The 26,123-nt window shown below is 45.7% G+C and overlaps 1 protein-coding gene across 1 annotated transcript in view; it reads right to left on the bottom strand.

The window, feature by feature from the left end:
• Positions 1 to 26,123, bottom strand: part of CCDC148 (coiled-coil domain containing 148) — a 47,004-nt gene that overhangs the window by 10,114 nt on the left and 10,767 nt on the right. The window contains exons 2-10 of the mRNA XM_059852425.1: positions 25,567 to 25,648; positions 23,833 to 23,954; positions 20,646 to 20,749; positions 20,002 to 20,084; positions 19,677 to 19,840; positions 19,326 to 19,421; positions 19,053 to 19,234; positions 13,515 to 13,653; positions 11,288 to 11,494 (exon numbers count right to left, since the gene is read on the bottom strand). Of these exons, the coding sequence (XP_059708408.1) occupies positions 11,288 to 11,494; positions 13,515 to 13,653; positions 19,053 to 19,234; positions 19,326 to 19,421; positions 19,677 to 19,840; positions 20,002 to 20,084; positions 20,646 to 20,749; positions 23,833 to 23,954; positions 25,567 to 25,621 (1,152 nt within the window). The 5' untranslated portion in view covers positions 25,622 to 25,648. The remainder of the gene's footprint in view (positions 1 to 11,287; positions 11,495 to 13,514; positions 13,654 to 19,052; positions 19,235 to 19,325; positions 19,422 to 19,676; positions 19,841 to 20,001; positions 20,085 to 20,645; positions 20,750 to 23,832; positions 23,955 to 25,566; positions 25,649 to 26,123) is intronic.

The raw sequence follows: 26,123 nt of genomic DNA, 5'->3' as shown, positions 1-26,123 counted from the left end.
GCATTTGAAGGAGCTTTAAACTTCTGTAATAACATCACAGATTTTCCCAACTGATATGGGGTAACAGTCAGATTATGTAACAAAAAAATTGCTTTTTGTAAGCCTGGATTTCCCTACATCCTGCTTCCCACTCCTTTCAAATGCTCTGCAATGCTGAGGTCAGTGCCACCGGGTGCACTTCATGATGCAGCCTCAGTTCCCTCCATGTCTGAGAACTCTCCTGATCCTCTAGCCCTCTTCCCTGGACACTCAGTTATCTATTAACCAGGGGCTTGTTTGGTTGTTTAATTGGTTTGATTGCAGCCATTAGTATGGCGAGGCCATAAACTGCTCTCAACAAAAGCTGCATTTCCCTGATGCTTCAGGGGAGCCAGTGCCTGGAAATGCCCGTGGAGAACAGAGCAAACCCTGCAGGGAGTCTGGGGCGATGGCAGCTGGCTGCAGGAAGCAAACCACACTGAAGCAGTGAACAGACACAGACACTAATCTGTCCTGAGATCATCTCAAGCCTCCCTGTTAACTCATTTCACTGGCAGCAGTCTGCGTGGTGCATGTGACACCTCACCCTTGTGGTGTGCCACCATCACCTTCTGGGGCTGCTTCCAACAGCTCTTTCCTTACAGCCCTTTGATCCAAGTCAGAAATCAATACTGGGGCACAATCTAGGTTTCTGACAGCTCATGTGCAAACAAATGAGCATAACCAAGTACCAAATTCACAGCTTCACTGAGCTGACAAAGCATTAATCACACAGTAGTGTTCCCCAGACAGAAGTGATGGGCCAGTAACTCTGCCTATCTCCACTCCTACAATGCTCCCTACATTGCCCTAAATCACTGCTAACACATGTATTTACTCAGGGGGTAGAACATGCTTTCCATTTTTTAAATTTCAATTCTGAATCTACTTTTTAATTTTTTAGTTAAGTTTTTAAACGTATGAGCCCAAGGACAATCATAAAAATGGGTAACAAGGATACCAGAGGAGAGTTTCACTGTACCATACTTGTTCACAATACCCAGCTATTATTTTCTGTATTCAGCACATGAAATTAGTTTTGACTATCCCTGCTCCCTCCCATGTTTGTCTAATCCATGCCTTTTCATTAGGGCAAAATAAGAATAATTTCCTTTAAAAAATATATAATTGTGACAAAAAGGACATTATTCCAACAAACACAATCCCCCCCCAAAAACCCAACAAAACAACAAACATAAAAGGAACATTGGTAAAAACCAGAGAAGCAATGTATGCCAAATATGTGTAATATGTGACTGTGTTTCTGTAGGCTGGCCTTATGCCATGGCTTTTCCAAGAACAAGAGTTGAAATCATATAGGATAAAATGTTCTTAACAGAGCACAGGTAGAGTGAAGTGTAAGAAGTAACAGAAATTAGACATTAACCAGGTGATTCAAACACCAGCATATTTCACTTTTTAAACCACATTTGAACATTAAAATCCTCTGTGCTAGAGAGCAGTTCTAGTCTCACAGCCCAGATCACTCTGTGCGCCAGGCAGGGGAATCCACATCCTCAAGAGATGGCAGGAGAGGTTCCCAAGCCAGTCCTGTCCGTGTGGTGGCAGGTTAGAAATGAGGATCTGGACTCTGGCTCGAGGTCAGACAGGACAGAGCAGAGCCTGAGCTGCATTTCCTGCCCTGGGCAGCCCCACCTGGCCCTGGGACAGCACCAGGGCTGGGCCAGCCCTGCAGGGAGCAAATCCTGGCCTTGGGTGCTCTGCTGGCCAGAAGGCACCACCTGATGCTGCAGTGCCAGGTTCCCACAATTGAAGTGGGCCAAGAAAGCCTGCTGCATCCAAAGGGATTTTGTCTCCAGAGGCAGGATCACGTCGGTCTGGAGAGCAAAAGACCTCCCAAACAATAATTCTGCTTCACTGCAGCAGCAATCTGGGAGCACAGACTGCCCCAAAACAATTAACGTGCTCTTGATTGCATTCTTCCATTCCTATCAGTTCAAAATCAGAAGGGTATCTTTTACTGTGTCAACAGTAAATATTTTATTTAAATATTTTAAAAAATCCTAGTAGTTAAACTAATATTGAAAATACACTGAAACCTGGCTCTCCCATTGCCTGTTCCACAAAACTGTTTTCATTTTAGCAGTACAAGCACTGCCAACATAAGTTCTGAAAGTTTTTAATTACAAATGGCATTTCAAGTACATTTCACAGGTCATGCATTATTAGAGGAGGTTTTGCCAAGTGAATTATTAAATTGCTGTGCTGAACAGAATGCATACACGCCTTTTTTCAGTTCATTATTTCAATGTTGCATATTATAATAATGTAAAGTGCACTACAAACTAATTAAAGTAATAAACTAGTTCTTTCACTGTAACATCTGAATAGCCATAATGTATTTACCATTCATTCACCTAATGCTACAGATACAACTCTTTTAAAGACAAAACAATGCAGAATACCACAGCACCATGTGAGGTTTTCTCTTCGAGCAGCAATGACTTTTCATGAACAGACACAAGAGGTGGCATCAAGCTCCTCAGCTGGGTACCCAGGAGCACAGGGCAGCTGGCTGTGCTGCCAAAGGTCGAGCAGAGGCAACCTCAGCTTTGGAAAGAGAGAAAAACGTGCACAAGGAACCAAAAGGATGCAAAATCCTGGGAGGAAGGGTGTCAGAAATTACTACCCAGAGCTCAGATCACTCTGTGCCACACAGACATACTAAGCTTGTAGAATCCAAGTTCTAAGCAAAAGTTCCCAATAATTGTGTGATAATGCCAGTACTGTTTGTCAAAAGGGAAGGCATAAAAGGAAAATCCTCTGAGATCCCACTCTGATGTTTTCTAGCTCACTTTTTCAACTGTATAAAATGACACAATTTAAATACTCTTCTAGTATTTCACAGAGTTTTATAAATCTCTGAATCACTTTTGCTTATCTTTCCTTATCTATACTATAGTTTGCAATTTTTGTTTTCTTCTTGCAGTTGTTCACAACTGATTCCAAGAATCCCTGGGAAAAAATTTAAGGGGTCTCTTCAAGAAAAATAACTTCACAAGTGAAGAAGAAACCACAAAAAAGAAGAAATCACAAAATTTGGCTAGCCATGGAAGCCCACAGCAGAACAGAGCCAGCCTATTCATGGTGGATCACAGGAACACAACAGCTGCAGGTCAGGGCTGCATGGTCACAAACAGCAAAATGGGATCACGAGACAATTAGAGATTCAAATCCTATTTAAAGGAATTCTGTATTTAAAAAATCTCACACACAAAAAAAGAAAACACTCGACGTGTCTCCCCACGTTTGTGCCGCAGTTGCCACAGGTTGTTGTAGAAAGCAGGGGGGAGATCCCAGTGAGCCAGAGGCACAAAGCACCATTGCATGTTTCCCAGTGGGGCCAGCACAGGCTGCCTGAGCTCAGTGTGAGGCTGTGCATGGCATGTGCACCAAAACCCATACAAGTACTCAGCACATTGCTATTGGCTGCCAAAGCTCCATGTTGGGCTACTCAAGGTGCCCTTGGGCCACAGGACAGGCCCAGCAGCTTTTGGGTGAGCCCAGGCAGTCACTGGGGAGCAGGAAATGAGCTCTGGCAAGGATGGGCACTGCGCTGTACGAGACCAGATCGCCCTTCCCACAGCACTGCTCACTCATCTCAGCTGCTCACACTGTGCTCGGGAGGGGAGGAAGCTGGGAGCCAAGACAGCCCCAAAGCACACTGAGAAATGTGCATGTTCAGATAACCACAGTGATCCACTGCCCAAGCCAGCTCTAGTCCTCTCCTCTCCTTCCTCTCCCTGAGTCATCACCATCTCCTCTGCTCGGGGTCTTGCTGAATATAGAACTGAGAGTTATCCCATTTATGGCAAGTCAGAGATACCTCTTGGCTCTTCCAGATGGAAGCCACAAGGCACAGAGAGGGAAAAAAGCCTCTCAATTGCAAATTTGGATTTAAACCACGTCAACTATGACATTTTTCCTTCATATTTTTAAAATAAGGGCTGCAGCCAGAGAATAAGTTGGTGACCGAAGAAATTCTGTTTCTAGAGACATGGCCACTTTAGAGCTATGCCTTTCTAGTGTGTTCTGAAAAAGAAAAAAGCAAAGCAGAGGTAAAAGGTGATTAAGTCATAAGAAGTCACGTGCTGAGGAAACAGCAGGATTGCAACACCAGCCCTTCAGCTGGGATATTGCTCTGGGTCCAGTTCCTAATGGACACATCATCGAACAAGGAAGATGATTTTGTTTAGATTTGGCAAGCTTTTTATTCCCCCACACAAGATCATTGCTTTTTATCTTCCCTAGAACTGGTCAAACTGAGATCACTACAAGATTAACATGGAGAACTTGTTAAAAGGTGACTTTCAATGCCAGCAGTGCAGCCTCTTTAGTTGCAAAGTAGCTCAGCCATTCATACTTCAGATGGAAGCAGCACATGCTGATCTGTGTCTCCTGCCTGAGCAACTCCCTGCCATTCTGACATGCACAAAAAAAGAAAACATTTTAAAGAAATTGGGAGGCAAACGTAGAAGAAAAAATAAGTTAAAGACCCAGTCTCCCATAGAAAAGTAAGGATTCAGTCAATTTCTCTCAAGAGTAATAGAAGTTAAACACAGAAATCCCACTTAGGTTAACAGGATAATAAATCTTTTGGATTTAAAGATTTTACAAACGAAACAGGAACGTAGAAGTCTGTGATACAAAACTAACCGAGTTTTTCAAGTCACTAACTGTATGGAAATGTCTATCCAACAACTACTAAAAAGTAGTGCACTTCTTTTTCAAAAAAAGTGGTTTTTTCCAAATATACTTGCATTCACGCACAATTTCTCAATACAAACTCTGGTTCACCTGCTCAAACTCTTGCCTGGGTGCCAGGACTAGGAAGAGGGTAAGGGATGGATGTTGCAGCCATTCCCATCTGCAGGACAGAGCTGCTGCAGCCGGTCCTGGGCAGAGTGTGACCCTGCCAGGACCTGCCCAGCGCTGGACACACAGGCAGGGTTTGGGCAGGCCTGGCAAACAGGGGACTGGGGGGCACTGGGCCTGCTGGCAGCTGATGCCAAGGAGCAGCAGCCCCAGCAGCTGGGCACAGGCAGCCCCCAGCCCTGGGGAGGGCTCTGTGCACCCACAGCTTTCCCATCTCCAGGCAGGACTTGCTTGCCAAGACTTCAGAAGCCACAAGCAAATTGTGTCCCAACAAAGCTGACATTGCCAAGGAAACTGGGATGTATGGGAGACCTGCTACTGATGTGTAATTGTATGAACTGATAATAATAAAAAAAGACTTGCAGTATTCAAAGCCACCACACACTGAAGTATAAAATATCAACAGTGTTATTTCTGGAAATACAATAAGAATAGGAAATGTATGTGTGTATTCCTAAATGGAAAGCTAATGAGATGGGTGCCTCAGGGTGTGAATACTAGAGCTTATAAAAGGGAAAAAATGAAAGTGTATATTAAGAACAGTTCCCTGGAGTCTGAAATATTACAGGGCAGGGGGAGTTCATCCAAACAATATGAAAAAGTCATCATTTTTTAAATTTAGAGAGTGCTTTTTTATAAGCATGGTACATATCATTTTGCTTTTCTCAGGTGTCAGTAACCTCCTGAACTGCCACAAAGGTTTTAAAAAGCCAATATGTCAGGGGCTGCAGAAGGAGGTGGGAGAAGTTCCGGTTTGCACAGGGGCTCCACATGAGATATCCCCAACCCAGCAAGAAGCATTGCTGTTCATGTTCTGTTGAGATGCTGATGGCAGAGATGTCCTGCTGTCTGTGCTCTGTGGTTCAATGCCTACAGCTCCGGGCTCCAATGCATGCACAGCAGTGCAAAGCCCTGCGAGCCCCGGGCAGTGAATGCAAACCCTGCTGCCCGTGCTGCCTCCACCCTGCTCAGCAGAGAGAAGGGGGCTCCCCCCCACGGGAGCACAGCCCAGCTCTCCTGTCCTGGCAGAGAACTGTGCTCTGTGGTGCTGGGCAGAGCCCTGACAGCACACAGAGGGGAAGCTCTGGCATCAGCAGGTACAGACATCCACATTGTCAGCAACAAACACACGTGGTATTAGCAGCTGGGGTCTGAAGTCTCCAGTAACCTCCAGCTCTAAAAATCTGCCCCTTTGTCACTAAACTGGGGATTCTCCAACCCTGAAAACCTCTGAACAGCACCTGGAATCACATCCCGACTCTGCAGGTCTTGAATGACAAACAATAAATGGTAAAAGCTAACAATTTCTGCATCTGGCTGGCCTACACAAGACCTACGAGAAGAATTAGAGCAGCATTAGAGCATTTGGCAGTAGGATAATTAAGAAATAATACATTTACAAGTTTGCTAATCTCAGAAGATAATCTTGTTCTGGCTGTGGTTAGAAAACAATGGAGGTTCACACCCCTAATGGATTTTTGACGATCCTTGTGCTCCACAGGCTACCTCTAAGAGGTTAAAAAAATAAATACCAGAAAAGTGGTTAAAAGTAACTGTTTTGATCATTAACAGAATATTGTCTTCGGTTACATGAGTGTTTAAATCTGAAAAAGGGATATGAAAGAAAAGCACCTGAGCACAGCCCTCAGTCATGACCTGAGGAAGAACACCAGGTGCCAGTTTCAGTGAGGAAACTGGTCACAAGGGCTGGGATCAGCGCTGGGAAAACTTGGGATCCGGGGCAGGAGCAGTGCCAGTTCCCTGGGGCTGACAGCACGTCACACCAGCTTTGCTCAGGGCAGTGTGTGAGCAGTTCATTCCTCACAGCTTGTCCTTGTAGTTCCTCTCTTTCCTCATCCAACATTATTGGGAACCTCTTCCTGTTCTTGACAATGGGAATGTCAATATTTTATTAACATCTGTAAATATTATATAGGCTTGAATATTCACACATGCATAACCTTAAGTAGGCTGCATTTCTATTTACAACTACTTATTTAAATTGTTTCCTTTAGATATAAAATTCTCTCTTCCAGACCCATTGAGCTCTCATATGGATGAGAGCTCCTTTGATCCTTTACAACTGCAAAATTTTGGTGCAGCTTTGCTTGCCCGAGGTGCCACTTTGCTCACTGATGAAGATCATTCTAAGAAAACACCGTGGGCAAGAGCGGTCTGCTTGTCTATTATCCATCCTCAAGCAACTTTAGGTGTCACTGGACAACTTCAGCTAGATTTGAGAGAGAAGTGCTTGTCTCAAACACACTCCAGACCGCACCAGCACACAGGTAGCTGAGCCCCAGGCTGAGGCCCTGCGTGCTCCTCTGAGCAGCCGAGGTTCTGGGCTGCTGTGGCTTGTTTCAGCGGATCCCAGAGCTCTCACACCAGTCCGTCCCTGGTCTCCTCCCATGCAGCTCCCCGCAGCCCCTGTTCCCAAAAGCTGCCAGTTTAAGCCCAGGGGATGGGCCTGAAGCTGTGACCCTGGAGGAATCCAAAGGGCCACACTCGGAGCGTTGGCAAAGTGCCCTCAGAGCCTCCCGGGAGCGCCGGGCTCCGCGGGCACCCGTCCTGCCCAGGGCAGCTACCGGCACACAGCACAAACACAGTGGGAGCAGATCACCAGGAGACAGATCAGGAATAACATCCTGCGATGGAACACAGGGACAGGAACATGGGGGGGGAAAGACTGGTGGGAGGGCAAGCAAGGCAAGTGTGCAGAGACAACCTCTGCCAGTGCTTCCCACGTACAGTGCACCAGCTTGGTCTGAGCCAAAAGCCTCAATATGTCAGTGCTGAGCTGACCTCAGACTATTAAATCCAGGTTTATTAGGTCTGGATTGACAACTTATTACTGAATCAGAGCTGGCTCATCTTTGAGTGTTACACTCTTAGACACTTGCTCACATACATTTTGGAAAAATAATGTAGCATCCTACAGCTCTTCAGTTCACCACAAACATGAGTAGCTATGTTTAAAATTTAGGTTATTATAACTTCCATGTATTTTTTATGCCCAACAAATGAATGGGTCAACTCAGCGGTGAATAGACAACACTTCTGTACAAGAAAACCATTCTTTTAAGTACCTTACTATTCAAATATTTATTCTTTTAAAAAGTTTCCTTCAAAATGACCAGATTATAGTCAAAGCACTGGATCTGATACCTCTGAGGATTTTTTTTAACATTCAGTTGTAATACTTCAATATTGATCTCCTCTGATAGTCACAGCATTTAAGTCAGTGACCTGACTACATGCTGAATAGGGAATTTTTTTTTCCTAAGTTTACTGTCACATCCTTTTTTACAATACAGGAAAGGAAAAGGAAAACAGTCTGCAAGACGTTTTATACAATTTGCAATACCCCTGTTAATTCCACCTAATGCTTTTCTTTTTGAAATAAATTTATCTTAGTTTCTGCCAGGATAAGAAATGCAAGAGCTGCTCTTCCAAACTTCACAATGTGTTGCAAGAGATTTTAGCATTGGAGTGGGGATTAATCCTGGAGCACAAAAGGAGGTAAAGAAGAGATTTAAAGGCAGGCAGGCACACAGCTTTGTGCTGAGAAAGAAAAAGCCCCCCTGAGCAGCACACACAGGGGATCCAACTGCCCTGATGTCTGCTGCTGTAGGTCTTCCCTCTGGTCTTCTTTTAAAATAATTTTCTATGAAAATGGAAAGTACCAGGTTAGAAATATTTTAAGATAGATTCAATAGAAAATTAAGGTTTGGAATGCATGCAGACACCTCAAGTGAATTTGTGGTGCAATACAGCAAGTACTTCCAACCCCAGCTGTGAGGCAGCACCTCCTAATCCTCTGACAAGATCACTCCTCACTTCGTGCCTTACCTGCCTTGCAACATGGAAAAGTTTGCTTCTCTGTTGTTTAGGAAAAGGAATTTTACAGAGATTGAATTTGTTTTACACAGTGCCTGCTCCAGAGCCCTGGGGGGATCAGATTCCTACAGCTCAAAGCACACCAGATCTGAGTGACTCTTGATCACTCAAAGTGTGACCCCTCAGGGTTTGTTTTGTTTGTTTTCCCATGAAAAACACAAAGATATGTACCAGGCATTTACTCTTTAAGATTGTACACTGTACCCTCTCCAGCATTATCCATTTCACATTTTATTTCCTTCAGATGGATACCACATGGCCCTTGTGATTTATTTCACCTGAGCTTCCTCAGTTGTTCCAAACTTCCTCCTTAGGGACTATGATTTCTGTTAAGGACACACATTGATCTTCTGTGAGATGGAACGTGGAAGAAAAATTTGAAAGTCCTTTCCCCAAGTAAAACCTGCTATAAATATTAATTTAACTTCTCTGCTGCTTTATTTTTTAACTATGCCTCCCTGTCAGTCACAAGGCCTAGAGTCTCACCAACGGCACAGGTGCATTTCAAACAGCTTTAAATCACGTATTCTTTAGTCAGTCTGCTGCCCCTTTGGTTTGTTGTGGCCAGAGGAAGAGAGCAGTATAAAAGCTGGGTGGTGTTGTGTGGTTATTGCAGTAACTAAACCAGTGCACAGCCTGTCAGATGTTACATCTCCTTCTGTGTGTGCCATCACTTTTCTGCTTTCACAGAAAAGCTGTGGCTCTCTGAAAGCTGCTGCTGTGGGGCAGGAGATTCTGTCCCCCAGTCAGTTACAGCCTCCTCATGAGCACACCCAGGGTTGCTTACAGGTAACTCATCACAGCAGCTGCACTGCCCCTCTGGGAGGGAGGACAAGGGAGGCTTCCTGATGCCAAACTGCAAAATGTGAAGTCAATCAATGGTCAAAAAGAAAAGGTGGAAGAAAAGAACAGCCCTAATCCCTGATTTCCAGTTCCATGCTCTTTCCCTCAGAGATAGACTCACTTTTTACCCATCTTATGAATCTCTCTCAGGATGGAATTTACCTGTGTGGGTTGGTACTGGACTGAGCTCCCTTCTACCTGCCAGCAGCTGCTTTCCACGCCCAGCACTCGGTAGGTGTGAAGTTCAGAAGTGTAGAAAGACAAGTCTGTAAAATGAACTGTAACTGGGCAAACTCTGAGTTCTCAAAGCATATCCCCAGCAAAGCAAAATAGAACCCATGGGTACATGGAGAATCATTTCTCTGAAAATGAGTGAGCTCTGTGCCCAAGCCCAGCTTCCGCCCCGCAGCCCTTTCAGTTGTGGAGCTGATCAAAACAAGGTCACAATGATATCCTCCTTTAATTGAAGAAATGTTCCTTTTCCTTCCTCTTTTCTGGGACACAGGTGAGTTGGTTTTGTTCAAACGTTCAACATTTTAACGAAGATCCCTTTGAAATCACCCTTGAAAAGTGTAGGCCTAATAGGTTTAGGTTTCAAACAGTTCCTGGAAACAGGAGGTCAGAATCCAAAAACCTTTCAGACAATGTCAGTGCATCTGTGAGAATCTTACATGGAGATGACAAAGTACTCCAAAACCAGCTTGTTACTTCTTGTGTGGAAGAAAAGCAAAAGAAACAAAGGAAAAAAAGTGGCTCAAATTCCCAGTTCTGGATTAATTGGCCCTTCCATCTCTGGTTGTGCAGGTAAGAGACACACAGGCATTCCAGAAGGAAGGCCTAGGTAAAAAATCACCAAACATCCCCTCAGCTCCAGAGAACCACTCCTTCCTGCCCCTGGCTCAAGGGAAGGCTGACACAGGAGTCAGAGCAGGGTACTCCCCACTTAGTCATGCCCAGACAGTTTCTAACCCTAAAGTGTTTCGATTCAAACCTTCCTACACCAGACAGCTCCAGAACACGAGACAGAAGGGCTTTTGTGTTATTGCTAACTAAAAACTAGCATCAGCATCAAAATCCTGCCTCACAGAACAGGTTTTACCATGCTTCCTTCTCGTAGGAAACCTGAATCAAGTGTTTAGTATTTCACTGAAAAGCGAGGGCACAGCAGAGAGAATATTGGTAAAGTGAGAATAACACATCATGCATGCTCTCAGATGTTCATTTCTGTGCAAGTGAAAAATCACAGAGAGCAGTTTAAACAAATCTTGACATGCCTCATGCCCAGAAATGGGATTCCTCCTACAAACACCTTGGGCATGAATATCACAACATCTTCCTCTTGTGTCCAGCCTCCTCCCACTTTACTCTATTCACTTACCAAAACCACACAGGTATTTTTATCTTTTTTCACCTCTTACCACAGCAAATCAGAATATTGTGAACCTTCTATAACAAGGCCAAACAAGTTATGGGGTCCGTTGTTTCATGTCTTAAAAAGCATTCCTAAACAACCCAGATGGACAGACAGATACCCATTATTTGCCTGAAAACAGATTTGTGCTCATGTAAAAAGCTCCATTTTGAACTCATCTGTTAGGTACAGGTTTGGTGATGGATTTGTAACCGAACGTACCTTGGCTTTCAGATCAGCACAGATCTCCAGCTGCTTTTGCCTGGAATCAGCCAGCACCACTTCTGCCTGACGAGCAGCAGCAGCTTCAGCAGCAGCAGCCACGGCCCTGAGGACAAAGGCTGTCCTAACCTGAGCCCAGGCTGACAGCAACACTCTGCGCTGGCTCCTGACGGAGTGGAAACGATCCCAAGCCTTCTCATGAGCAACCTGAAACAGGAAGGCATTTCAGAAAGGCTTAAAAACTATTTGTTAATAAAATTATAATTCTAGACATTTTTGCAAACCTGGCTGTAACTGATTTAGTTCTTGTATCACCAATATTCCCATGGAAAACACAGTGCAGGCCCAGGCACTCTCCAGGTGCCAGGGATGTCACCATGTCCTGGTGTCCTGGGCAGTGACACCCTCCAGCACCACAGCATTCCCCTGGCCCACTGCTCTCTGTTCAGCTGTGCTTTTGCAATGGGAATAAATGAAATGCAACAGTCTCTCCCTGCCCCGAAGGACATAACATATAAGCAGGTCCTTCAATATATCTCCAGAGATATTGAGCACTTCCAGCAAGATGAGGCTTTTCCTAGCAAATTCTGATCTGCAGAGAAATGGGACACCAATAACAGCAATTGTACAAAAGATACAGGGGGGAATCAGCTTCACTTCTTTCCTAGCAGGAAATTTGGAAATAAAATCCTAGTTGGCCAAGCAGCACAGTGCCACCACCAGTGTCACCACCTAGTAAAAATGGGGAGTGTTTAATCCAAGATCTACTTGCTTTGGCCTAATTCAGTGAGGTTCATGAGGATATTCAAGGTTCAGGGCCTTGGTGGAAGCAGTGTCAGGTAAGGCTGCACAGAATGCAGCAGCAGAGTCTTGAACCTGTCTTATCTCCCCAGAATATAGAGGGATGAACGAGATTCTAGAGATGGCTGGCTGCTCTCAGGTGTCCAGGGGACCATTCCAGATGCTCATTCCAGGCCTCTGGCAGGGAGCAGGGGATGCTGGCTCACAGATATTCCTATCAGCCCTGGCTGGCTGAAGCTGCACCTCGAGCTTCCCCACGGCCAAGCCACAGCACTCTGCCTCAGCAGCCCCCACTGCCAGGGCTGCTGCCCCAGGCTCTCAGGCTCCTGAAGCCAAGACTCTCCTGAGCAAGGCAGGGGCTGGAGTTTGCTCCTCCAAGCACAGAGCTCCCCCAGGATCTGCTCTGGGATCAGGCTCTGAGTGTCTGAGCCCTGGCCACTCTGCACGGGGGGAGGGAGGTGAGGAAGGCTCTGGGCTGTGTTCCAGTGAGACACAAACCTGTTCTAAGAGCAGTGGTTTAACATTTCCATAGCCATCATGCTAATACACGTACCAGGACACATCAACTCAATGTAGAATTAGGATTTTTAAATTTTAAATGAACCTTCCAAGGTGTAGGGAAAGCCTTTAATAGTGTTTGTGCTTACAACATGCCTGCATTGTCCAAAGCACGTGACTGTTCAGCCCTATTCAGGCCAGGGCAAAATTTCTGAAATCCACAAGAACTTTATTTTTAGTGAAACTCAGGCTAATTAGCAGTATCACTTCACTGTCATTCCTTTGCACTAGACACTCCTCAAACACAGGGAAGTAGATGGTCTAAAAATACAGGCAGAGATAAGAAAAGCCTCCTACTTTCCTTATGACATCCTGAAGTGTTCTGGCCTCGAAATGGGTTTCTCAATTAGCTGCTATGTGCTTACTCACTGTGGAGTGCAAGAGGAATCAGCAATCAATTTGAAAGCATTATGTATATAAAAATAGCCTCTCCCTCAGAGTGGGAGATAACTTTCTACTCTTCCTGCTATATATGTGGCACAGAACAATTAAAATAACTATTCCAAGACAGTGCAACAAGGCTGTACATCCTCACAAAAAATAAAAACACCAAGAGAAGCAAAATGGCACAACACAGCTATAAAACTGTATGGCAGAAACAATGCTAACAAATTATTTTTGTGAGTTTGGCTGTAAGACTATGTGGAACTAAAATATCTGCCCAGGAGTTGTTTTGAAGAGATGATAGGTTTTAAAATTCCTGCATTTTAAAAACAGGGATGTTTCTTCTCTACCATGCACAATAAAATTTATAACTAAGAAATTTTAAAATGAAAAAATTTTAATAAACATACATTCTTTAACACAATAGTTCACTACATAGTTTAAGAATTTGCATATTTGAATGAACAGGTAAACCAGCACTGACCAGCTCCTGCCTGGATTTGTGGGGAAGATACCTCTGCAGCATATCCAGGTACAAGGTCCTCCTCCTCTGAAGATCGCTTGGGTACTGATTGATAACAGTCTGGAAAACCCACTGATCTTCTTCCTTCCAGTCACTGTTCCTATAGGAATACAAAACAATCCATCCCAGTATAACTTAACCACTGAAAAGGAGGAGTTTGGTTCTGGACAGCCCAGCCCCCACTGGGCTCACAGTCCTGGGGCTGGAAACTGATGTTGGGTTACAGGTGACAAAATCAGATTAATGAAGTAAAGCCAACATGCATTGCTTTGCTGATAGGACATTTACCATGTCATCACTTGAGAGAATTGTTCTGTTTCTAACCTGGCTTTTTACTGGGGAATGTCACTGTGGTTCTCAAACGTGCCACATAACTGGATAATCAGTGACCCCACAGAGAAAATACAGTGTAAAAGAACAAGATCAGACTCCACCACTGAGCACTAAATAAATGATCAAAAGGGAATGAACGAAGTGACAATCCTTGCACACAGCTAAATGAGGATCTAGTTTACCAAACTCCTAACAGCCATAAATTCATCAGCAAGGCATAAAAGTAACCTTTTTTAGAGTAGGGTCTATAGTAATCAGCTTGCATGCCTCTGTCTCAGAAAATGAGAGCAGCAAGAAGTAACATCCATCTAAGAGAATACCACAGGCTGGGATGCAGATTTTTAGCCTCAATCTGAACTCTTGGCCCTGAAGGGATTAATGTCAGGCTGTCATTGTCAGCATTAACATCCAAGCAGCAACACTGAGTCAGACCAAAAGGTCTCTAGCCCAGTGACCTGGTTTCAGAAGTGACTAAGAGCCCAGGGATAATTAAAAGAAGGCAATTGTGAGACTCTACCACCCCCCAAATTCCTGGTGCCCCCAGCTGCTGCAGTTCCTGGGCTCCCCAGGCCAGCAGCCCTGTCTCAGTGCTCCTGAGCACTGCGTCCAGCGAGGCGTTGGACAGGCAGAAAGAACGGCTGCCCAAAAAGGGGATTGTCGTGAGAAACCTCGCAGGTAATTAATATTAAACTAGACACCATCTACCATTAAAGGAATCAGTAATTCTGCTCTGTGAGTCCTGGCACACCTCCGTATGAGGTGACACCTGAACATGTCCCTTCAGTGACAGTGGGGAGACAGTTCTAAGAGCTGAGACTGGTTTTGTAACTTATAATTTTGGATATTTCTGCCCCTGCAGGTCGGTGAACAAACAGAGATCTGCCTGCAGAGCGGAGGGAGGCAGGGGGAGACCCCCTGGCCAGGGACCACCCCGGGAGCCGGGAGCAGCCCCAGCCCGGCCCGCTCCTGCCAGCTCCCGCGGGTTGCACTGCTCTGCTGGCAGCTGACCACAACCTCGGCACTGCCCGGACAAGGAGGAGCCTTTGTGGGAGATCCCTGGGGAGCAATCAGCTGGAGGGAGAGCCACAAGTACTTTATTGTAAGTGGGGACAAACTGACAGCCAATGCCTTGGTTTGTCAGCTGTGCCCAAATTTGTCAGCTGTGCTGAGATTCTGTCAGCTGCTCATAGAAAAATAGTGAAAAAAAAACCAAACCCAACCAAAAAACCCAAAAAAGCATGACCCAGCCCAGCATATTCATAGCCACCAAACACATGGAGAATTTCAACATATCCTGCTGAGTGAATCTGAGATGTCACCTCACTTACACTTCTGCAAAATTCCAGAAAGGAATATCTCATCTAAAACAAGTCTGAAAAGTGCCAACACATTTGACATGAATATTTAAGGTATTATCAAGTTTCTACACTGTCAAGATATTGACAAACATTTGCCAGGCTGAATGCCTGACCCAAATTTTAAATGTAGAGCGTGGTTCTCTTGTGTGCAGCATTGAACCAGAGCGCAGCACAATCCCTATTTTGTTCCAGAGCTGAAACACAGCGATTGTCTCACCCGCACACCCTGAGGCAGCTGCTTCCTTTGAAACAGATTTGCCCAGCACTAATCCCCGGCTTTACACACGCCAAGGAACACAAACAGCTCCAGGGGAAGCTCCCTCTCCCCGCTGCAGTCCCGCAGACCCCTCGCTGTAGCAGCGGGGACCGGCACAGGGGACCGGCACAGGGGACCGGCACCGCATCCATCGGCAGGAGCACACAGGGCCACCGGGCCAGAGTGCCACCGGGCCACCACACACACACCGTGACAGAGTGCCACCGTGCCACCACACACACACCGTGACAGAGTGCCACCGTGCCACCACACTGTGCCACCGTGCCACCACACCATGCCACCGTGCCAGAGTGCCACCACACAATGTGCCACCGTGGCACCACACACACACCGTGCCAGAGTGCCACCGTGCCAGAGTGCCACCACACAGAGTGCCACCGTGCCAGAGTGCCACCGTGGCCCCAGACGGGGCCATCACACACTCCGTGCCACCCGGTGCGAAGCGCAGCCCCGGCTGTCACCGGCGGCGCTGCCCATTGCAGGGACCTGGAGGAGGAGCTGACTCCCCTCCGCTCTGTCCTGCTCTCCCATTCCTCTGAAAGGATGCTGCACAGGGTGCAGTGCTGAGTCTGCAGTGCTCCATTCATCCTTCTGTGATTTACATAATTCAGAAACCCTTGAAAATTGCGGGAAAAATATAATAGTGCTTAGAGAATCATTCTAACATACATCAGTCCAAGCCCTCAATTTGTGGGATAGCTCACGACCTGGGTATTTCCCAAGCACAAAAATTTGCGTTTCAGCAACATCAAAAAAAATTTAAATTAGACTATAAAACTATTGTAATCCTGTATAAGGCTTGGAAAACAAATCCAAGCTCTTCTTCCATTTCTAAAAGCAATGACTACTGCAATGTGTATTCTAGTGTGAATGAAAATCACACAGAATAGACCAGACGAGAACACCATCTTATTCTAAAGTTTCTGTTTTGAACATTTTATGTACATTTTCCAAATTCTCTGTTCCAGACAGTCCGAAGTGTTAAAAAAATGGGATGTGCAATGCCAGAGCAGTATTAACTGAAGGTTTCTTTAGTGTACAATCAACATGTGATGGCAGAGGAAGTGAAGTGGCCAAGTGACCCAGCTGAAGTGACCAAGCTATTGTGTTATCATAGAATCACGAGCTACTGAGCAACTTCTCAACTCACAGAAATAAGAAAAGAATGTATTGCAGGAGGAAGTGTGGTCTCTCTGGGCACAGAGCAGTGACAGAAACTGCCAAGGCTTTGTTGAGGCTGTATCAACCAGCAGAGCACGGGGGATACACACCAAGGTCGAGGACCTGTCACTCCATTGCTGACAGCATTATCTGTGCCAGTTGATTCACATTCACATGATGAATTATGGAATACTTCAATCACAAGGCTGCATCTTTGCAAACTCGTAGGATATCTCCATGCAAATTAGCCAATATAAATGTAAGAAGTGAGTTGAGTTTTACAAACCCATACCTTGGAAGCAAGCAATGCTATAAGAACAAAGTCTTTCTTTTTTTAAAATTGAAAACTAATTTTTAATCCTGTTGTGGATAAAATCATTGGAACATAAATGAGGAGCACATTAAAAAATTTGGAGACCAGAAGGTAAACAAAAGTCCCAAGGTCTAGTTTTAAATCAAATGCCTGAGATGACTGCTGGTGGTTCATTTATGATTCCCTCCATTTCCAGTTCTCAGGACTGGCACACTGGCCCAAGCTGGGTCCATGGCCCTGCAGCCCCAGCAGATTCCTGCCCCACCACCTGCAGGTCCCCCAGCTCCATCCACTGCATTTTTCCCATCTGGAGGTGACACCCTCCTTCCTTCAAAGTGCCACTGCACATGTGTTTAGGCTACAACGGATTTTCTTTCCATTGCAAATACGGCATTTTATCTTTAAGTTCTGATATTATTTAATTATTGGTGCAAAATTAGCTAGCTCCAGACCTAAACTCATGCCTGGCCTATGATCAGTGGAAATACAATGGCAGATTTTTCAACCCTTTTCAGAAATTATGTTGTCTATATCCACATCTATCTGTTGTTCAGTAGCACACATGCTGTGTGAGTCAAGGATTTTAATTTATGAATTTTCACCTAAATTGTGTTGATCATAAACTTTGACACAGCTTTGATTAAAACTGCTAGGAAGACTTGGTACATATTCAGTGATTTAGCATTTGTCACAGGTTTTCTCATTGACATTGTTAAAACTTCTTCTGTAAGAGAAACCATAACAAAATATCAGAGAGAGCAGCAAGAAAACTGCTTAAATTTGCCATTTGTGGCTCCATAAACCAAAACAATTTCCAATAGGTATGATGTTCTAACTGCTAGGATGCTCCAGTAATGAGATATATGTTTAGGTACCACAAGAAGATTATACAGAATATTTGTACAAAGGAGAAGTAGATAATAACATCCCTTTCTATGGCAGCCAGCATCTTCAGCCTGTTTCAGCACACCAGACTCTTTCAGCAGCAGGGACAGAACAAACACTGCACTGTTTGTGTACACAGAAAACCCATTTGGAAGCATCATGTGATTGTTTTACCAAAGAAATTCAGGGCCCTTCCTGTTCTCCCCAATTTCTCCTGCCCGGGCTTCAAACCATTCCACTGGCCTGCCCCTTCTTAGTCATTTGGCACCCTGAAGCCATCCAAAGGAATTTCAGGGATGGCAAAAACAAAGGTGCAATATCTGCAACTCAGTGCCTTCTGGACTCTAGGCAGCCTCAGCAGAAAGGCTGAGCTTTATATTATTGATACACAGGTTTATTACACTTCTGGATCACTATGAATACTGCTCTTTCAATGAACATTTTCATTTACAGAAAAATCTCTCCTCCTTTTGGTTATATGAATCAGAGCTATACACATCTTTTACTTTTCTCTGTGATGACAATTACTGCAGTGATCCAAAACTGGTGAAAAGATTGGCCCTTTTTATCTGCTTGATTGGTAAAAGCCCTGGAGGTGTGTCTTGGAAAAAGACTGTACTTTTCTGTCATAACCTTGCTTGTGTAATTACCATAGAGAAGGAGCAATTTCCATTCCTGCAAGAGCACGTGCAGAGGACATTTGATGCACACCAGACTGTTGGTTCCTTAATCCACCAAACACATGGCTTATTATTTCAGCTGATAACTCTTGCAAGGGCTGCATTCATCCAGCTGTGAGAGCACCGAGTGTCCAAGCCCAGGGCTGGGCAGTGCCTCCACTGCTTGCACGGAGCAGAGCCACACCGAGTGGCACAGAGCCACCCAGAGCACAGCCCTGCACAGGTGTGGCAGTGCCTGCACAGAGCCACCCAGAGCACAGCCCTGCACAGGTGTGGCAGTACCTGCACAGAGCCACCCACAGCACCCAGAGCACAGCCCAGGTACCAGCTCAGCCCTGCACAGGTGTGGCAGTACCTGCACAGAGCCACCCACAGCACCCACAGCACAGCCCAGGTACCAGCTCAGCCCCACACAGGTGTGGCAGTGCCTGCACAGAGCCACCCACAGCACAGCCCAGGTACCAGCTCAGCCCCACACAGGTGTGGCAGTACCTGCACAGAGCCTCCAGCTGCTGATCCACCTCCTGGAGCCTGGCCCCGTAGCCGCGGGCGAGCTCCTGGTACTCCTCCATCACCAAGGCCTGCAGGTCAGGGTCGGGGCACTCCAGGGACACCAGCTCGGGAGGAACTTCAAGGAAAAGCCCGTTCTTCTCTTCAGAAGAGTGCACTAATGCCTGCATTGAAGAAATGCTGCTCAGGGCACTACTCTGCATCTCATTTACCCCTTCAATCCACTTCTACTTGAACTTTTAAGGAAAAGCTTACATTTTCCTTGTACTCTTTGAGCTCTCTTTCCAAAGCCAGACTTTCAAGGATGAGACCTTCCAAAATTGCCTTCTGTTGATTCTTCATAAATCTGATCTATTTCATGAAACATTTTACTGTTACTCTCTCTTGCTACAACAGGAAAACTCTTCTTTCGAAGCAGAGCCGGATTTGCAGCCCCACACTGCTACACTTTTACAGACTTTGGTGAGCACATTTACACCATGATAAGAAGGGGGGTTATGGCACACTCTGTATTTGAGTTATAGTCTCAAAGTTCAACCAAAAAAAAAATGAAAATGCTAAAAATATGGTGATAATAAATTGTAAAAATAAAGTTAGAATACCAACCTGCTGTAACACCTCAGCTGAATTGATCTTGGGTTTCTGACAAGATTCTTTGGAGAGGTAACGCTGCACTTGAGACAGCTGGAGTTTCAAATCCTCCTTTAGCTGCCAGACAGGAGCTAAAGTGTTTGTTTGATAAGTGTCCCACTCCTTGGACAATTTCTGCTCTGTATGAACATAAAGCTTTCTCAAACACACAAAGAATGTTACACAGCACTGAGCTCTGTAAATCTAAACCTGTCAAGGAAGGGATTAAAAAACCCAAACAAACAATCAAGATAATGTTGACTATAAAAAGATAATTAAGAAATTAATAAAAAATTCTTACCCAATTCCCTCAAATCAAAAAAAAAGTTGTTCTTATGGCTTTCTTCATCAAGAAAACTCTTCATTTCTTCTTCTGCTTTTTGCCTGAAGGAAATGAACATGCACTTTGCAGAAAGACTTAATTTCTTATTCATTACATTTGCAAGAATGATGAGCCTCAAGTACTCCAATAATTACATTAAAAAGGAGATTCTTTGACTGGGAAGGTATGAAGTGAAGGCCTTGGACACAAAGATGGTAGAGAAGCCACAAATGCTCTTGTTGGGTGCCCAGGGTAATGGACAAGAGCACTGTTAATGCCCCCTGTTGTGTGACCTCAACACACGGCCTAGAGACAGCCTCCAAAGGAACTAAAAGGCACCTGAAAACTTGGGATGCTCTTGCAAAGACACAGGCTTCAGAGGCTGCAGATCAACTGAACAGCTCTGAGAGCAACGTTCCCTGCTCTCCCTGCCCTCAGGTGAGCTCTTCATGTCACAGACCCCTCTCCACATGGATCACAAACCTTCATTCCCCACACAAAAATTCCTTCAGATCAGGTATCAATCTTTTTTTCTCAGAGTCCCTTGAATCAATCATGCCAGCCCACAAACTCTGTCTGCTGGTCTCTTTAGCAGTCACTCATTCAGATTCCTCAGCCCTTACCTGCTCTCACTCAGTCTTTTATACTCTTGCCACCACACCTGATGATGCTGTTTCAGCAGCATTTGCTCTTTGCTAATTTTTGAAACTTGCTCTGCTTTTTTAATCTGCAGGGAAAATTAAAGGTTGTGTTTTGAACATATTCAACAGCTTTATCAAATGCCTTTACATGAAAACTTTTAAATACAGAATGATGAACCTAATAGCTTTTTTAAAAACTGTGGTTTTTCTAAAGAACAATGGGGTCAAATGTAACCAATTTTCATTAAATAAGTCTGTTGCATTTCAAATCGCAATTAATGAGAGGAGAAAGTGAAAAAAACCCTCAGCTTTCTTCTTTCCTGTCCCATCCCTATGTCCCTGGTGGTAAAGATGAGGAAGGATAAGCAGAAAAACAAAAAACACACTTTCTTACAGGTGGGAAGATGAAAGACTGAAAATATGTCAAGAAAAAGAATTTTAAAAAGTATTACTAAAAAAGAAGTTTTTTTACATAATCCAATTAGAGAGGCTCTCAAACTGAGGACTTCACAAAAACTTTGCTTCACACTTTGGATAAAACAAGAACACCTGCTTTTGAAACAGAAGGAGCTCCTGCTCAAACCAGAGGAAACCTGCCAGGGGAAGGCTGCTGAAGTGGAACAGCTGCCTCTGGCCAGCCAGCAATGAAGGAAAAGGGACCAGAAGCCTGAGAGCAGTGGTTTCCTCTGTCCCCCGCCGCCCTGTCTCTGGCCCTCGGTGCCCCCTGGCCATCCCCTTCCTGCAGGGCTGTCCCCAGCAGCTCCCACCCCGACCCCTTCCCCTGGCCAGCGCAGATACACCGTCCTACGGCAGCAGGGCAAGAAAAATACCGGGGAGTCCTGTCCTAGTCCGCAGCAGGGAGGGGTGAATAAAGACCTCACTCCACATCCAGTTCAGCACAGGAACGATGTTTCGGGCCAAAACTGCTGGGGCTGCACTGGGCTCAGCTGGAGACAAGGTGCACCAAGGCACCGGGACCCTCCGTGCCCACTGGCAGCAGAGCCCTGAGCAGCCCCCAGACACAGCCGTGCCCCCCGGGCGCCACGCCTGCCCCCGCCGGGAAAGGTGCGGAGCTGCTCTTGGCAGCGCTCACACTCGGACAAGGAGGGGCTGGCACACTGTGCCAGCACAGCCCCTAGCCCCCAGCCCCCCACCCCCAGCCCCCCAGCCACCGAGCCCCCAGCCCCCCAGCCCTCAGCCCCGAAGCCCCCCAGCCCCCGAGCCCCCCAGCCCTCAGCCCCCCAGCCCTCAGCCCCCCAGCCCCCGAGCCCCCCAGCCCCCCAGCCCCCAGCCCCTCAGCCCCCGAGCCCCCCAGCCCCCGAGCCCCCGAGCCCCCCAGCCCCCGAGCCCCCCAGCCCCCCAGCCCCCCAGCCCCCCAGCCCCCAGCCCAACGCCCGCTGCGGACACAGGGGCGGCCGAGCCCGGAGCCCCGGGGTGGGCGCCCCCCGCCCTGGGCAGCCCCGCAGGCTGTGCCCGGGGGAAGGGGCAGAGCCTGCTGCTTGGCACCCAACCTGCCTGGGCACACCAGGGGCCTGGGCACACCAGGGGCTCGCAGGAGCCGCGCTGGCCTGCGCTGGAGCTTGAACACGCCAGTTCCGTGCTGTCGATCACTGCGTTACAATGCTTTTGTATCAAAGATAATGTCTCAATTTCATTGAGGTGGGGATGTTTGGCTAGAGGACACTCCAGGGAAGCTTTATTGCAGCCTCTTGGAGTGTAAAGGGGGCTCCTCTGGGAAACAGAAAGGCTCTTCACCAGGATCTGTAAGTGACAGCGGGAGGGCAGCAGGCACAGCCTGAAGGGAGGGTGGATACAGACAGGAACTAAAGAAGGAATTGTTCCCTGGCAGGGTGGGCAGCCCTGGCACAGGGTGCCCAGAGCAGCTGGGGCTGCCCTGGATCCCTGGCAGTGCCCAAGGCCAGGCTGGACACTGGGGCTGGGAGCACCTGGGACAGGGGAAGGTGTTCCTGCCATGGCAGGGTGGATGGGATGGGCTTTAAAGGTCCCTTCCAACTCAAACCATAACCAGAGTTAAATATTTTCACACTCTAAAAGTTACCTATAGTTTCCTCTAGTTCATGAAACATGCTACTGTTAATTCTTTCTCTTGTTACAATATGACAACTCTTTTATGAAATCAGACTTAAGCAAACAGAATACTGTATTGAAAGCAATTTGAAAATAGTTACATTTTCAAACCAATTCTAAAACTAAGTGGAATGAAAGTTTGAAAGTTCAACATGCTCTTGAAATTATTTTTTAGCAACAGCATTGCCATGTATGTATTACTGCTGCATTATTACCTTTTTTCCCTGTTGAGCTCTCTTTTTATTTCTTAAGCAGTCAGCTGATTTACCATTTGTTTCTTTGGTTCTACCTCAAAGGAAGAGGAACCCAGCTCTTTAAAATCTGAATGGCTTGAATCAGCAACAAAAAGTAGTAGGTGGAACACATACTAGTCTCCCTGGAGCTTCCACCACATATATTTTACTACCTACTCAGTTAGAAAACACTTGAGAAGGTGAAAAAACAAAAGAAAGATGAAAAAATAAAGCTTGAATGAATTCAGCAGAATTTGGTATTGCAGTCCATGACCATTATCTGCCAGAATTGTTGATGTATGATACCTACAGAAGCAATATTATAAAGGAAGTATGTATTTTTTTTTCTCTCATTCACCCTTCTCTAGCATTAAATAAGGCTCCTCTTGTCTTTACCCCTTGAGGTGTTCTGCACAAATTTATACCTTTCTGTCTGCTCCACATTTACATTTTATGGCTATTAAACATTTTTAATCTTCTTTTTAAGATCTACCTCTGCTAAAGTTTTGGAAATCCTCACTTCGTATCTTTTTGTTTGGCTTTTTTTCCTGGATCAGCCATCCCTTCTCATTTAATCACACAAATTCTTCATTGCTCCCAGGATTATGTAATAAGTTTGGGTGAACTTCCTCAAGGCAGTAAACCACCAATTTTTCCTGTCTTTTGAGGAAGTAGAGTCCACACATAGTTTGCATCCCTGATCTGAACAAAGTCCCCCCATTGACATTAACACATCCAAATCACAGTTTAGCTATGAGAAACTTTCATATTTGACCCCCTCTGGCTGAAAGAAACATGGTCACTGAATTTCAAAAGCCTTCACATTACAAAAAACCCAAAAATCATACCTTTAACTGAATTTGTGCAGAGGCCATTTTTGCCTCTGCAGCAAGCTCATACAGATGTTTGTAGTCAACGGGTTTGAACTTCTGGCTGCAAAGAGCATTTCTGGCAGGAACCACCAAATTGTCTAGTCATCATATAAAACACATAAAGACATTTCAAATTCTTGAGAAATAAGTTAAGTGCAAGGCATAAAATGAAAGCTGTATAGATAGAAATCAGAACCAAGGTTTTCAACACTGGAAGTTTTCATACCAATATCATTAGCTGGTGAATGACAATTTGAAACAAACTAATATATTAACATCAAAATTATATAAGAAACAGTAACCAGTTATCTGTTTACAAAAAGTTAATTTGAGAAGTCTTTCGTTAACGTGTGAATTTAGTTATCAATTAATTTTAAAGTGTGTTTACAGGCATTGTAATAACTTCTTTTACAGAAATATGTAAGTTTCAATAAATGCATCCTTCTTGCACTGATTGGAAAACTGCCTCAATGTTTTTTGCAACCTGGGTTGAGCAACAGGAGTAGTTTTGTTCTAGAAGGTATAAAATTGAGGTACAATTACAATTGCAAATGAACTACCTGAACTTTTGCCCCAGCACAGGGAAGCCCTGGTGCACAGATACTCACTCACTCTGCACAAGCCAGGAGGCTTACAGGGACAGGGGATGGGCATTCCCTTACAACCTCTGCTGCACTTTTCCAGAGTAGTTCGTGAATTTGGCCATTGTGTTTTGCATTCCCTACTAAGCCCCTGGCTGGAAGTGCTGTGCCTGACATGTGGTTTTACAGAGGGGTAAAAGGTAAAATAAACCCTGCAGAGCCATCCCACAATCCTCCTTCAAGCCTCCCCCAGGACTGTCACTTGCTGCCTGCCCACACAGAGCTGACAGCACATCTCCAGACAGTGCCTCGCTGGGGAAGGGTTTTTGCAGGTCCCCCTGCCCTAGACAGGCAGAGACTGGGCACAGAATGGATGGGAGCAGCCCTGGGGAGAGCAACCTGGGGATCCTGTGGGCAAAACAACTGGGCATGAGCTGGCAAGGAGCCCAGCAAGCAGGCCTGGGCTGGCCTGCAGGAGAGGCAGCGTGGAATTTAGTTATTAATTATTTCATGAATGGTGCCAGGGGAGGTGTTCTGCCCCTCTGCTCTGCACCTGGACCTGCAGAGACCAACACTCATCTCTAGGACCCTGGCACAGGGGGACAGAAACCTGGCCCAGACTGTGGAGATGGGCTGGAGCATTTCTCCTGTGAAGACAGGCTGAGAGAGGTGGGGATGTTTGGCTAGAGGACACTCCAGGGAAGCTTTATTGCAGCCTCTTGGAGTGTAAAGGGGGCTCCTCTGGGAAACAGAAAGGCTCTTCCCCAGGATCTGTAAGTGACAGCAGGAGGGCAGCAGGAGCAGCCTGAAGGGAGGGTGGATACAGACAGGAACTAAAGAAGGAATTGTTCCCTGGCAGGGTGGGCAGCCCTGGCACAGGGTGCCCAGAGCAGCTGGGGCTGCCCCTGGATCCCTGGCAGTGCCCAAGGCCAGGTTGGACACTGGGGCTGGGAGCACCTGGGACAGGGGAAGGTGTCCCTGCCATGGCAGGGTGGGATGGGATGGACCCTAAGGTCCCTTCCAACTCAAACCATAACCAGGGTGCTATAACAGCTCCTGCATGAGGCTATTAATTGCAGAATGCTTCATAAACAGTCGAGAAAACAATTAAACATGATAGCATACATACCTCCACCACTAATCCTATGAGCTGAAAACAACGTTCCATGGTCCAGTTCATCCATTTTTATTTTTTATGTATTTTTTAATACCTGTTGAGAAACAAACATATGTTTTGAGAATACCAACATTGTGGATGCAATCTAAAAACATTTTCAAAAATATCTTTTTTTTTTTTTTTTTGAGAAGAGGTTCATCTCACTAAAAATGTAATTAGACAGTAATTAGACAGAAATTCCTCCAGTTTATCTTTCACTTTAGGAGAGATTTCATGTGCCTCATACCATTTAGCAGCCAAGAAAAGAAAATACTATTTCCTTTATGAATTTGTAATGCTGTGACATAGCTCATCTATTCTTTGCTTTGTGCTTTTCAAAATATGAGTCCCTCGATCCAAATGTCAGATCAGGTTTTGAGGTGTTCTTTGCTTTATAGAAATTAAGCCTGAAAAGTTCACTCCATTTGGAGACTGCCCAGGTCCCTTTAAGCCCTCTGTGTAACACCTGTGGAACCAGGGCAGCTGTTGGGGCAGCAGTGCCTCAGCTCTTGGTGAGCAGCATGTATCAA

This window comes from Haemorhous mexicanus, chromosome 8 (assembly GCF_027477595.1).
Source record: "Haemorhous mexicanus isolate bHaeMex1 chromosome 8, bHaeMex1.pri, whole genome shotgun sequence".
Classification (NCBI taxonomy): Eukaryota; Metazoa; Chordata; class Aves; order Passeriformes; family Fringillidae; genus Haemorhous; species Haemorhous mexicanus.
The sequence above is the reverse complement of the archived record's forward strand: the minus strand, read 5'-3'. Positions and strand labels throughout refer to the sequence as shown.